Below are 14,265 nucleotides of genomic sequence, written 5' to 3' on the forward strand. Positions count from 1 at the left end.
AAAGATCAACTGAGATGCTTAGCAAGTAAGGAGACGGTTGCAGGTCAGCTACTCCTCCTGCTGTTTTCTGGCAGTAAACTTTGAAAACTGTAAAAGTACTCTAAAACATTTTGCAACACACCATTTTCACTTCTTATTAAGCTTTTGCTGTCACTGCTTTTCTTGGTAATACCCTAGGCCAGGTGCTAAGTTGCTCTGGGGTTCCCACCGAGTTCCAGTCAACCTTTAGATTCCAAAGAGCTTCCAAACTCATCTGACTCTTTACTGTCAAACGCAAGCTAGTCCACAAGAACTGAAGACGCCCCTTCCTGCTATTTGTGTTTAATAATCTCAGCTGGAATTCGTTTTCGGGATTTCACACTAAGCCCGGAGAGTCTCCAACAGAGTGAAGACGTGTCCATTTATTCCAACTACAGCTGTTCGGCCACTTAGTCTTTTCCGGAGATAATGAATCGTGTCTAGTGTACATGCAGGAACATCAACAAGCACAAAAACTAGTTATACTGTTCAACCTTCCGATTTTTAGCAAACAGAAAATTTTACTGTATGACATGCTGCCTCCTGGGTGGAGTTGCAGTTAATAAGACTTTCTTTCTACTAAGACCTACCGTGGTAGTGAGACAGAAAAGGCTTACAGGCTAATGAGTACAGTCTTATTATCCAAAAAAGAAAAAAAAAAGACATTTAATTCAATGGACGGATGAACAAAGTACTTTTTCTCTATTATTTGAACGTCTGACATTGAATTTTCAATGCCTAAAAAAAGCCTAAATTTTTGTAAATTAAAGAAGTAGAAAACAAATACATTTTGACTGAACAGAACTGTAAGGTTCTACAAAATAAAAAGTGTGTTTTTTTTTTTTTGAATTTGTTCGACAAAATAAAAAGAGTTTTTTAATAGTGAGTGTGGCTCGCTCCTCTACCTACGGTATATACATGCGTCAGAAGAGTCACGAGAACGTTTTAAAGGAATATCTATAAAAGGATAATTTATTCCAAAACAATTTCCAGATGGACAAGAATGTTGCAAATCACTCAAACCGTTCAAAAAGTTTCTTTACTACCTCACTCGAGGTCTGATAAAAATCCTTACTTCAAAAAAGGGTAACATGATTTGCAAATTGAGCAAGAGGACCATATATAATCAGTTGTCACCTTGCAGCTCAATTAGCCCTCATGTAAAAACGAGGCATGTAAGGAGAAATGAGGTTTTGACATTATCTCTGCCAGCAAGATAATTACACAGCCTTCATTTAACAGTAGGGCAACACTACTGTAGCAACAAATTAACTCAGCCCCATTTGCAATTCATGGTGTGTTTTCTCATTTAATACCATTTGTCTTACCCCAAGTGAATGTTTCCATTAGTTTTCTCCAGCGCAGCAAATACTCTGTTCAACTCCACACATGACATCACTGAGGCAATGCTGCCTTTCCAGCAACTCTTTGAAAGTGGATTCAAATGCCGCAGAACGTCCCGTGTTTGTCATGTCAGCTACAACCTTTCTTCACCGCCAATTAATACATGACGTGCATCTGTGTTCACCCAGCAAGGACGTGCAACGCCCTATGCCTACAAGCGATCCAGAGTTGTTTTCACTTTTCAGAAAGAAAAATCAGGAAAGGGACAGACACAGCCAAGTTCTAACCTGGGCACACTCAGCCAGTCCGTCATGGATGTATTTTCTAAAGACACTTTAGGAGAGAAATGTGTTTTTTAAGGTGCCGGCTACATAAGTGAAGTTTATATATCTAACAGCCTAAACAGACGACGCTGTCATCTCTTATTTTCCTTTCCACGTTTCCCTTAGCTTGAATTTAAGAGCTACTCTGCGCCCCTAAAAGTGGGCACGGTTGAGGACACTTTCTTAGAAAGGAGGAGAGGAAGGTGGAAGGGGAGGGTCAGACGCAGGGGAAACAGGAACTGCAGTGTCAGGAACAGGCCTGTCGTTGAATCGTACGTTCCTCTCTAAAAGGTAACGCTAATTTGACGACTAATATATTATTTGAGATTTCACACACTGAATAACGCACTACCGACAATTCAAGAGGCCCCCAAAGTCCTAAGGACCCTCAAGTCCCCTAGAATGGCTTTAGTCTAAGAAGATAAACCCGAGCTTCAAACATTCGACCACGCAAAGTTAACTGCGCTTATTAAGATTAAGTTAGCAGGAAAAAATAATAAAATTTAACTCCATGTAAGTGAATATATATAAGTATGCCAAAACAGAGACTTTCAGTTTTTAAAAATAAACGGTCACTACTCTGCACGAAATTCAAGGAAATTCCTGAGGAGAAAAAGAGTACTTTCAAGAGTTTTTTTTCATTTAATCACAAAAGTTATTTAGCAAAAGTAGCTGTGGAAAACAAACATTATTTGATACTGTGAAGTATTAGGAAGAAAAGGCTACATATATTTACACTTCATACAAAAATTTCATTGCTAAATGGTTACTTTTAACCTTATAAAACTAGCAAATAGGTGTCCATGATGTATTCGTTCCCCGCTTTTTTCTGGAATCATTATGATAATTCATCAACATCTCCACACTCTCAACTGTTTTAAGAAATTAATTTAATTTAAGAAATTAAATTAATTAATTAAGAAATTAATTAATTTTGGTACAGAGGAGATGTACCAAAAAAAAAAAAAAAAAAGTCTATGCTTTACTGTATGGTCTAACCAGGCTTACATCCCTAGTGAAAGCGAGGCTAAGCAACAGAAGATGAAAGAACCCACATCTTGCTGGTTCTTACGAAAGGATTTTAGAAGAGTTCTTGTCAATACAGACAAATTGTTATATATTTGACTAACAGGCATCCAACCGTGGCTCCAATAATTCAAATATGGAGAAAAAGGTACAAAATAAAGACAATGGAAAGTCGTATTTTCTATGTGTGCTCTCTTGGCCATACCAATCATACATTCACCCAACTGCGGTGAGGAGGATAAAATGCTTAATCTGTAAGATGTTCTCCCCTCATGAGGTCAAAAACTGAGTGTACATTACCATTACAATATGTACTGGTACTCTGTGTACTGCAGTAGGAAACTACACACAAAGATGAAATATACTTATTAGATATAAGGAACACAAATCAATACTTGGGCAAGGAACAGGAAGGGGTATCATAACCATGATACGAAAAGTTACTTCATCCATCATCCAATTTCCAGTGAAAGATTTGGGAAAATAGTCTTCCATTTGCCTTCTTTCATTACCCATTTAACCAGTTTGATTACTTTTGAAAAGATCAAGAAAGGGATGCATCCAAAAGTGATATTTAAATGAGTGTTTAAAGAAGGAATGTGATTTACCTTTAAAGTGTGTAATCAAAACAGACGATAAAAACACTGATATACTATATTTGCATTTAATATAGTGGACAGTTAAAATAGGAAATAGACTGTTTTGCTATTGTAGTAGGAGTTTCGCACCTAAGAAACTTCACAATTATTAAAATGTCATTAAGACAATTGTTTCACTGGAAAATGTGGTTGGAGGATTACTTTTAGACTCACAATAACATAGCTATTTTCAGGCAAATAGTTAAATACTAAAAGGTTTCTTATGGCTATGAGTGTAGAACTATAAAATTTAGTCACCACTCGGAAAATACGGCTCTTTAATTATACCTAGCTTTCGAGTGAGAGTGTTGGCCTTTCTTTACCAATTCATGATCAGCATTATCATTAATGCAGTACTTTATACATTTTCTTATCATCTATGGTGAAGTACAAAGCCACTAAAACAATGCAATTGTGATGTATGTGGTGTAAGCACCTTACCTTAGCTGCTTCAGTTCAAATAACAGTCTGTTACATCCAATTTGCTTTGTGAACATACATACGTAATGCAGGAGAAATGTCCACGGGCAATGCTGAACTGATGAAACAGATTTATTTGGTAAATATGGATAAACTGATATAAGCCTTTTGGCTTAAAATTTTTTTTTTTTTAAAATCATAGTTGATTTACAATGTTGTGTGTCAATTTCTGCTGCACAGCAAAGTGACCCGGTTATACATCTATATACATACTTTTTTCTCACATTCTCCTCCGTCATGTTCCATCACAAGTGACCGGATGTAGTTTCCTGTGCTGTACAGCAGGACCTCACTGCTCATCCATTTGCATCCATGAACCCCAGACTCCCTGTTCCTCCTGCTCCCTCCCCTTCCCCCTTGGCAACTACAAGTCTGCTTTCCACGTCCATGAGTTTGTTTCTTTTCTGTAGACAGGTTCATTTGTGCCCTATATTCAATTCCATATATACGTGATATTAGGAAACATTCTCCTCCTGCCTTCCTTCTCTGCATGGCCTCCAGCAAAAGGCAATCAGTAAGAACCAACAAAGGTTGACTAAGAACATTCCATTTTTACATTCTTTCCCATTTGTTTCTTTTCTTTCTCCTTTTTTTTTTTTGTCTTTTCTAGGGCCACACCCACGGCATATGGAGGTTCCCAGGCTAGGGGTCGAATCGGAGCTGTAGCCGCCAGCCTACGCCAGAGCCACAGCATCTGTGACCTACACCACAGCTCACGGCAACACTGGATCCCTAACCCACTGAGCGAGGCCAGGGAACGAACCCGAAACCTCATGGTTCCTAGTTGGGTTCGTTAACCACTGGGTCATGACAGGAACTCCCCTTCTATTTGTCTCTAGCGCTGCCTGGCCAGTGGATAGAAATCATACTTTAGAAGTAATTTAATGTCAGTATGATTTTAGACAAAGTGTCTTACAAAGTAGGACAAGATTGGGCAATGGGATGCATTGATAGCTAAGGTACCTAAAGAACAGTCACCGATGCCTCAGATTAACATCGGGGAAAGATTCTGGTAACCCTACCCTTTGGCTGTGTCTTTGGGAGGGCAGAGTTATTGTTAAAATTAACAATATCCTTTTCAAAACATGAAAGTCACATTTAGATGAGAACAATCAGTAATATACAGTAGAGTGGCATGTTCGTGACAATTAAGCAAGTACAAAAGACCTAAATAAGTCTCTGGGTGTTTCAGAGGTTACCGGGAGAATAATTAAGCGAATGCTAAAATCAGTGTAATCTTTTGACATTTCAATGAAAGTATAATTTATCGAGGACCTATCATGCGGCAGGCACTTTACTAAAAATGTTCCAGGTACTTCATGACAGGCTATGTAATTCAATCTTTACAACAAACTTACTTTATACATAAAAATCGAATTACAAAGGTTACAAAACTTGTTCAAGATCGGTTCACTCATTGGAGCCAAAATCTGTCCAATTTCGAGGTGCGTATGTTACTCACTATCGTATCTTAACAGACATACTCTGCCCAGCACGATGTACTCTGTACTGGGAAAACCACTTATGTGAAACAAATGCTTAGTTTCAAAGAGTTGTGGTTGCATATTAATAAGTGTGCAAAGAGACAAAAGATAGTGAAGGAATCATAGGAACTTCTGGGCAAAGCAATAAGGTTATATCACATGGGGAAGATAAAGGAAAAGCTACAAAAGAAACATGCTGAGTTCCAACATCAGGACAGTGTGAGAGAAAGGACCTAAGCTCTGGAAGCAGGTAGCTTTAAGTTTAGATCTTGTGCCTGGAACTTAACTAGTGATGTGATTTTGGGGTAAATTATTGAGTCTCTCTAGCCTCACTTTCATCAGTAAATTGAGAGGTCGCAATATTTACCTTGAAAAGGTATTTTGAGCAATAAATGGGATGACAAAGAGAGCTCAGAACAGGTACTTGAAAGGGAAATGAGTGTTCTTAGCTGTTCCCTTCCCCAGCTCAAATGCCACTTCTGCTCTAAATCCTTCTACCGATACCCGCAGTCCAAGACAGAGAAGAAAACGTTTACTGTTTTTAAATTAGTTCAAATCGCCAGGCTCATATAAATATTCAAATATCTCTGGTAGGATCCTGGAATTGCATTTTCTTTGTACCTATAAAATGTCAGGAGGTTTACAAACTAATAATCAACAAAGTGATGAGAGGTGGAGGTAAAATTCTGTATCATGTTAGGAAACAAAGAATTTATGAGGAACTCGAAAGAAGACAATAATCACGAGGAGCTAACAGAAGTTCACTGGGAGGGAGTCAGTCTTGCTGCGAGAGCGGCATTTATCTCAGTGGCAAGGTTACTATTCTGAGAGGAAGATGGTAAAAATATGGTACCTTATAACTTCACGAGGATGTCTCACGAAGTCTTTAAGCACCATTTTTTGCACAAAGAGTGAACTAAGGCTGGTGAAGAGCTCAGCGAGGTGGAATCAGAGTTAGGCAATCTTAAGGAAACGGATTAATAGATGATGGGAGTAAATTTGCACAGAAGTTTCTAGGGCAGGCGTTCTTCGTTCTTTCTGTTCAGCCAACGTTATTATAACCAAAGTACTGGAATGAAAAAAATAGGAAGCCCGTTTCTTAAACTTAATGATATGAACCCCCACTAGGTGACAGAAGAGAGAGAGTGTGTTGTGCAGTGACCTTCACACACACACACACACACACACACACACACACACTCTCGCTCTCACTGCTCGAGAGAAAATGGAAGATTTCTACCTTTACAGAAGTTTGTATAACTAAGAGCATTTAGTTGTAAATTCAAGATATGCTCAGTAAAATGTTAGCCTGATGTGACAGACTTCCTCTTCAGCCCTGCCCCCAAATGGAGCATTTTTAGGTCGTTTTAAAGTTAATTCGTGTTCCCATTTGCAGAGAAAAAGAAAGGCAAAAAGTCATGAATCCAGTGGTGTTTGACCTCTGAGCACCACTTTGCAGGACATTAACATTCATGCGAATTCAACACAGACCAGGAAAGTGAAAGAGTTTGGGCAAATGTGAAAAATAGCCAGAAAGAAATGAGGTGACCTAGAAAGAAAAAGATAAAGATATAAAATGGTCCCAAGTCTTTGTGGGATGACCATGTGGCAACTCTTGCTCCCTTTCATTGACCTAGTATCTTTACACCACCTTACAGGGGAAAAACTGAGGCTTAGAGAGGTTATACAGATGGTGAGTAGAAGAATTGGAACTTACATTTAGGTCTTGTGACCTCCTTCTGTGCAATCCCTGAAGGTGAAACAAGGACCAATCACACTGAAAAGACAGATTGCAGGTCACTGTAAGGAAGAGATCAAAACAAAACAAAATGTCCACAGGGAAGTCTACTCAATATTCGGTAGGAACTTATATGGGAAAAAAGAATGGATACATGTATAGGTATAACTGATTTATGTGCTGTGTACCTGAAGCTAATACAACATTGTAAATCAACTATACTCCGATACAATTTAAACATCAATCAATAAATAATACATTTCTGGAGCAGAGCAAAACAAAAGCGATACTTGAAAGTTCGTCTCATCATCTACAGTTTCCCTGAAGTCTAGACACAAAGGCAAATGCACATAATGTTCCCAAGAAGACACGTCACGTCATCTATGTGTCCAGGCTTCATGGGCAGCTGGTAAACACCCAACAACCATTATGCCACATGTTCCAGAATCCTTGCACAAGAAGCCCACCGAAAAAGCAGCATCCTGCTAAACACTAAAACAAACTTGCCCGAGGTCTCAAAGCAAATACGTTCAAAGCCAGAACTGAATCACAGGTCTTCCTGATTCTTTTTCCTACAGTTCTCTCAATCTACCTACATTTAAATCACCCAACACTTAAAAAAAAAAAAATACCAGAAGTTCTGATTTAATTAGTCTGAGATGGTCTTGCTGAGACCTGGATATGGATTCCCCAACATATGGGAACATATGGGTATGGATATGGCCACACATATAAGAGAGAACAGCTACTTTCCTTGGGGAGAGGAGGAGTAATGATGAAAAGTGAGAAGAAAAGAGCAAACAGAGTGTTCACACATCTTTATCAAAATAAAATTCCAATGCAATTTTGTGTCTATGTAAGATAACATTAATACAAAATCCAGAAATCCTGAGAGACAGAACAGTGCAAGAAGAAAGGCAGTCTGATACTAAAGTTCAGGACCCACTCAACTAAAATATGCTTTTTAAACAAATAAAATGACACTTTTTAAAGTCAAATACTGTAAGAGATTACTTGTCTTTTGCACAAGCGGCAGATCTGTTATCACTCACATCATATTGAAAGCTTATCCAACAGATGCCCTCTGTGTACCCTCCAATAGCTCTTTGTGCTCCAAATTAACCCCACTATCACAGTGGTTCTTGGATTAACCAATGGAAGGTATCTGAAGAGGGTCTTTGTTGTTGTAAAATGAGAAAAGTTGCATTAAAAGCATTAAAATAATTGTGGTCACTTGGAAAAAAAAAAAATCAACAAAATACAGTGCCAGCATTTTATGGGAGCCATTCCTTGCAAACAACTACTATGGTTTTCAAGCTCTTTAATTAAAGAGATATTCTTTAAAATTGGGAGGAAATGTTAAGTTGAATGTCATCCTCTTCCTTCTAGAATAAGTGACCTCTGATAAGTATCTGAACCATTGAAACACAAACACCCATAAAATGTGATTTTTTCCTTTTTTTAATTCAACAAACATGAACTTTGGAGTGGCCAAAGCGAAGCAAGAGCTATTTTCTAAATTTAATTAAACAGAAAAAAAAAAAAGAGCTGACAAGCAGAGGAGCTGTCTAAACAAACTTTACAAGCTAGATATTAAGAAAAGGAGTGTCATTTTTTGTTATAAGAGCCCAAGGTGACTGCTTATGTTTTGAACTGCTAGTTAATTCTAGCTGGAGCACAAATCTTGTCTTCCCTCTTATAATTAATTCTCAGTGTCAAAACTGCTAAACGTCCTTTTCAGAATCAACCTATCCTGGCTGTTAATTATATTACAGAAATATGTTCAAATAATGGTAATGGCCTGATGCGAACGCTCACAGACCAAGTTATAGGTAAAGCTCAATTAATGACTTAGCTAAATATGTTTACTTAATTATTGTGCAGAGAACATGAGAATGATTCGCTTTTCGCCAAAATGATACCTGAAGAGATGATTTTTTAAAAAGAAAAGAAGTAAATGCAGTCTGCACATAGATCCAGGGTAGGCACCACTGCTTGGATATTAAGACAAATCCTGATTATTCTTAGAAGTAGGCATCACCGAAATACTTCTTAGATTTGAGAGTGTCTCGAATGTTGGAAAATGGACAAAAAGAGAGGTACGGTGACCAAGAAAAAGTCTTTTGAAGGGTACTGGTACAGAGTGTGCCTTTTAAACACTTCGACACACTCAGTTACAATGGTCTTACTTTCTCCGTGGTCCACATTCCCAGAAGCCCCCTCCCAGACAGTGCCCCACAGCTGCCATGGAAATGCAGATGGAAACCAAGAAACCCATTAAGTGCCACAGGGAGAGCCTGGAGCTGACAGAGTAGACTTGGAGCCCAGAGCTCCCAGCCTCTTCAAGGCCAGGAAGTGCCCTTCTGCTGATGCTTGTGTAATGACATCTAGTGACTGCATGTCATTTCTGGACAGTTTATCGGCCTGTGGAGAGCTGCCTTGCTGTAACTTATCTGAGTGAGACAAAGCAACCAAAGAAAAAACCATTTCTGAGCATCTCTGATGGGCCGGTGATGCGGCTAGGTACTTCACTTGTGATGTGTTCATTCGATTTCTCCTCTCCCATAAACATTTTAAGGTATACATTATTATCTCCATTTGTGAAAGCAGAGATGTTAAGTAAAGTGTCCCAGATTACTCACTTCAATCAGTGACAGGTTTTTTTGTGCTCCAAAGAGTATACTTTTATCTAGCAATATACAAAGGAAGGCAAAAACTCAAGATCAAATTCAGAGACAAGGTAAATATAAAATTCAATCCCATATACACATACTTGAAATGTAAACGATCATTTTGTCTCCTTAATTCTCGATAAACTTACACACAGGTTTGAGAGTCTGATACTTCCTTTTTTTTCAAGGTCTGCGGAGTGACCAGGCCTATGGTAACTTTTGCACTTAGGATCATAACATTTATACGTGTAAAAAGAAAAAAAAGAAAGAAAGAACAAAGTCCATAAGGCTTCTTGATTCACACACAGGAGGCAACAAAGATAGAAAATGCTTAACTGTCTTGCCCAAAGTCACAGCATTTGATTTTTGCAAAGCTGAGATGAGACCTCAGATGTGACTCATGGTCTATTCTTCTTTCAGTGACAAGGTACGGGGTTATTTAGTTGTTGTTGTTGTTTTGTTTTGTTTTCCCCAGCTCTGGAAAAAGGATGTAACTTAGTTATCATAAGTATATGAGGCAACCATAAGAATGTCGTAAAAATCCTCTCAAAATTAGCATATTCAATCATTGCCTTAAAAAGAAAACCAATCACCTGGTTTTATCCGTTATGTTTTAAAATGTATCAGATGACATTAAGAAAAAGGCAAAACTAGGTAAGTTTACTTAACCAAAATAAAATTGGGACCTATTGGTCAAAATCCAGGTGGCCGAGATTTAAAATATAACTGACGTTAAAAAAAAAAGAAAAAAAAAATCAATGCATCACAACATGAGAAAACTGTTACTGATTCTTTATGTGCTTCCAATTTGATTGCTTTGGCCTTCCAAACAAATACATGGAAGTCCCAGAAACCTATTAGTATGATAATAAAGCCTCGCTCCTGGATGTGTACAATCTCTGTGCTTGGAGAATAACAAACAAACAAACAAAAATCAGTGTCAAGATCTGCTCTCTCTAGATTTCAAAAAAAGGACATACAAACTAATTCTAAAATGTAAAATTTTGAAGTATTTTAGAATAATCAGATTGCCTTCAATTTTAGAATAATCAGATCGCCTTAAGTCCTTAGAAATCCATTTCTACACCTCTTATAAGCTAATGGTTTCTTAATTTTTAACCCATTGTTCCTATATTAGTTCATGGTTTTTTTCAAAATTTCAATTTTTAAAAAAAATTGAAACCCGGCTTCTGGTTATTATTGTCTATTACTCTCCAAAACACAGCAAGTATGTACAAAAATAGTACAGTTGATAGGAATATGCTTATTAATCAATGTTACGAGCAGAGAAAAGAGAAATGTACAAAAGGCATCTACCTACATACACACATGTGTACACATACACACATTTATATGCGGCAATATTTGGAACACTTTTGCTTGATTATATACCTCCTATCTGCCCAAATCAAAGTAGTTTAATAATTTAAAAATGCATTTTCTAGTTATGAATACATATTGCTCCTGTCACGTGGTAACTGGAACCGTGATGACAAACTGGCTGGTAATAATTCAATAATCTATTTAAAGTGAAAATATACGTTCCTGGGGCCTAATATTGCTCAATCATCCAGGTTTCATCACTGCAAACTATACAATATTATAAAATACTGATTGCAAAAAGGAAATGGGTAAGACTTTTCCTACTCGTGTTCAAGCTATGTGACTTTAAAAAAGAAACCTATGTCCATGAACATGCTGATGAGGCTCCTAGGTTTTTAGATAATTCTCTTGACTCCATTGTAGCCGGCCATGTAATTCACATGCAGAACTATCCCCCTTTGAACTAAATGAATTCTGTTATAATGGAGAGACCTGAAAAAATTGCTTACAATTGCACATACAAGGGAAAAAGATAGCTAAGTCTAAATTAAGATGTTGGCTATGAGGTTTCCAATAGGACCTTGACATGACTGGTGACCTGCTCATGACATGATCGCACCAGTACGGATTTGGAATTCTATTAGTATTACCAGAGGAAAAAAAAGTCAAGGAGTCATCAAGAAAACAAATCTATATCTTCTACTCCATCAGCCAATTACTGTTGTTAAAGTGGAATTAGATGGGTATTGACAATGCGAGGGGGATAAGGATTAAGCAGATGACTGAATGTATCACGAGCAGCGGTGATCATAGTTCGGATTTTTAGCACTGTTTTGTTTCTGCTGCAAAAAGTTTAAAAAAAAATTCAAAAATAGGAATGTGCAGTGTAGATTAATTTCTGCTCATACCATGCCCGACAAAATACAAATTATTATGTTTGCTAACTGGATAATGCACAAATACTTTGACATCAGGTACTATTTTAAACAAGTATATATTCAACAGCTTAGCAAAGATTTAACAGAAACCCACACCTGTCTATGAAAGGATCCCTGAAAAGATTAAAGATTTTTTTTTAATTTGCTAATATTTTAAGGTAGAAAATCCCCCAAACATATTTTGAAAGCTGTACCTTCTTTTAAAAAGTAAGGATAATGCAATTCAATTGATTATAAAACCCACACACTTTTACTGCACAAGGAGGCAGTATAGTGTAATACTTAGGAGTATGATCTTTGGCTTCAGAGAAACCTAGTTTCAAGTCTACTATAATATGACCTTGAGAAAATTACTTAATCTATGGCTTAATTTCTTCATCTGTAAACCTGAGATACAACACCCATGTCATATGGTTATTACGAGGATTAAACGAGCGTGCTCCTGTAAAAACTTAGGACAGTATTCGACTGCTGTTAGTTGCTGCTATTATAAGATGTGAGCTCTGTATTTCTACTGACCTCAGCCAGGTATTTCGACTACAGATAAAATTCAGTTTTGTTACATGGTGATTTGGAATTCCTCAGATGCTACGTGGTCAAAGTCAGGAGCTCATAAAAGTACTGGTTGGCAATGCCAAAGTACTATAAAAAGGCTGGTTTTACTTTACACCACAACCCCCCTCTACCCAGAAACTGAAATAAAAAAAATCAGAAAGCACTGGGCAGATACGATTTAATGGTGGTACCAGCCTAAACTGCAAATAATACCATTGAGACACAGAAATAGTTCAGTGCTTTTTAAAAAAGAATTATTTCCTCCACAGCACTTCACTAAGTCCTGGTTAAAGTTTCCAAGTTTTTACCCATTTCTACTGATTTTACTGACTGAATAACACTGTTCCCTTCCCCTTATCACACAATTCACTTATTTGATATTAAATATATTCATTACAGCCTTTGTCTTCAAGTCAACTTTAGATGGTATATAATAGATATATGTTTATGCCAGTCTAAAATATCTATGTCAAACATAATTTAATGAATAAATCAGTGAACTTGGATTGATCATCAGTTGACGCCACCAGTTTTTGGCTTCTTAGTGTGCGAATAAGAACATGATAACTGATATGCTCGGTGAGCCAAAACATATAAACAAAGTTTCCATATATAATATCAAAAAGTAACTATTCATGTGCAAACTTAGCAACTATGGTGGATTATGACTAAAAGTTTTAAACCCTCATGAAACTTGTTTCCAATGAACTGAGGTAACTCTGCATCAAAGTCTGATTTTTTTAAAAAGTATGAGTTCTTCTCAACTTAAAATATATGAAAAAGTACACAAAGGAAAATGATGTAGTTTTGTAAATGAAATAATAGTGAAACCACGATAATTTTACAGTAGTATAAAAAACCAGAAATACACTGTTTAAACAAAACACCAGCACAGAATGCCAAGAACATCGTAAGTAATGTCAGGTTTCCAATGACGATTCACTCAAGAGGAAAGTCACAAAAAACACTTGAAGGCATGAAAATCTGTTACTAAAATTTTAGCTCTATTTAAAAAAAATAAAATTCTAGTCAGGAGTAAAAAAGCAGAGAGATGCTCAAACGCAGACAAGGAAAAAAAAAAAAACCTCTAGCAAATCTAATAAATTTCACTTGCCCTGCCAGATCTTTTCAACTTATTGGAAAATTCGCTTGACTTAATATTGACACAGAGATGTGTAAATCAATACATTCAGAATGAAAGATATATTTTAATTTAAAAATGTTCAGACTGCAGCAGTAAATCTATGCACTTAGCACATAAAAATCATCAAGAGTTTAAATGTTGAGACACACTATCAAGGCTAACCACCGCCTGAAGGTGAATGCCAAATGCTAAATTTTTACCATTAAAATTTTTACTTTTTATGGCACATATCAGGCAATCTTTAAAAAATTTATCGAAACATATTTATAAGTAACAGAGAAGCTGCATTTCATTGAGAATCCATCAAAGCCTGCAACCAGGGCACCACCTATCTGCTGTTTATAAGAAGACCTATTTTTATATACAACTCTCAAGCTATGGTGACCTTTACAAATGAAATGAGATGAATAAACGAAATGAAAGTACTTTCTAATCTCAGTCATTTTCTATACAGTTAAAAGCTTTAACTGTGTCATTCAATATGGTAGCCATCAGCTGTAATAGGTGGCTATTAAATTAAGACGTGTTAAAATATAAAATACACATTTTTGAGTACATTTTTGCTAAAACAATGTTCTTATT

The 14,265-nt window shown here is 36.8% G+C and overlaps 1 protein-coding gene across 14 annotated transcripts in view; it reads right to left on the bottom strand.

Moving 5' to 3' along the window:
• Window positions 1-14,265, bottom strand: part of GPATCH2 (G-patch domain containing 2) — a 188,915-nt gene that overhangs the window by 125,428 nt on the left and 49,222 nt on the right. For 3 of the 14 annotated variants that reach the window (XR_014817294.1, XM_021064100.2, XM_021064098.2), the window contains exon 6: window positions 7,031-7,090. The exons of 4 other annotated variants lie outside the window; for them this stretch is intronic. Coding sequence is in view for 2 of the 10 variants with exons in the window: in XM_021064100.2 (XP_020919759.2) it covers window positions 7,031-7,090 (60 nt within the window). In the remaining 8 variants the exon portion in view is untranslated. Of the gene's footprint in view, window positions 1-1,346; window positions 3,888-7,030; window positions 7,114-14,265 lie in introns of all 14 variants that reach the window. 7 more of the 14 variants (XR_014817297.1, XR_014817300.1, XR_014817298.1 and 4 more) reach the window with 4 other exon arrangements.

This window comes from Sus scrofa, chromosome 10, assembly GCF_054392235.1.
Source record: "Sus scrofa isolate SSC_HxYL_T2T_F1_AM1 chromosome 10, Sscrofa_HxYL_maternal_Yorkshire_Landrace_v2.0, whole genome shotgun sequence".
In the NCBI taxonomy this organism is placed as follows: Eukaryota; Metazoa; Chordata; class Mammalia; order Artiodactyla; family Suidae; genus Sus; species Sus scrofa.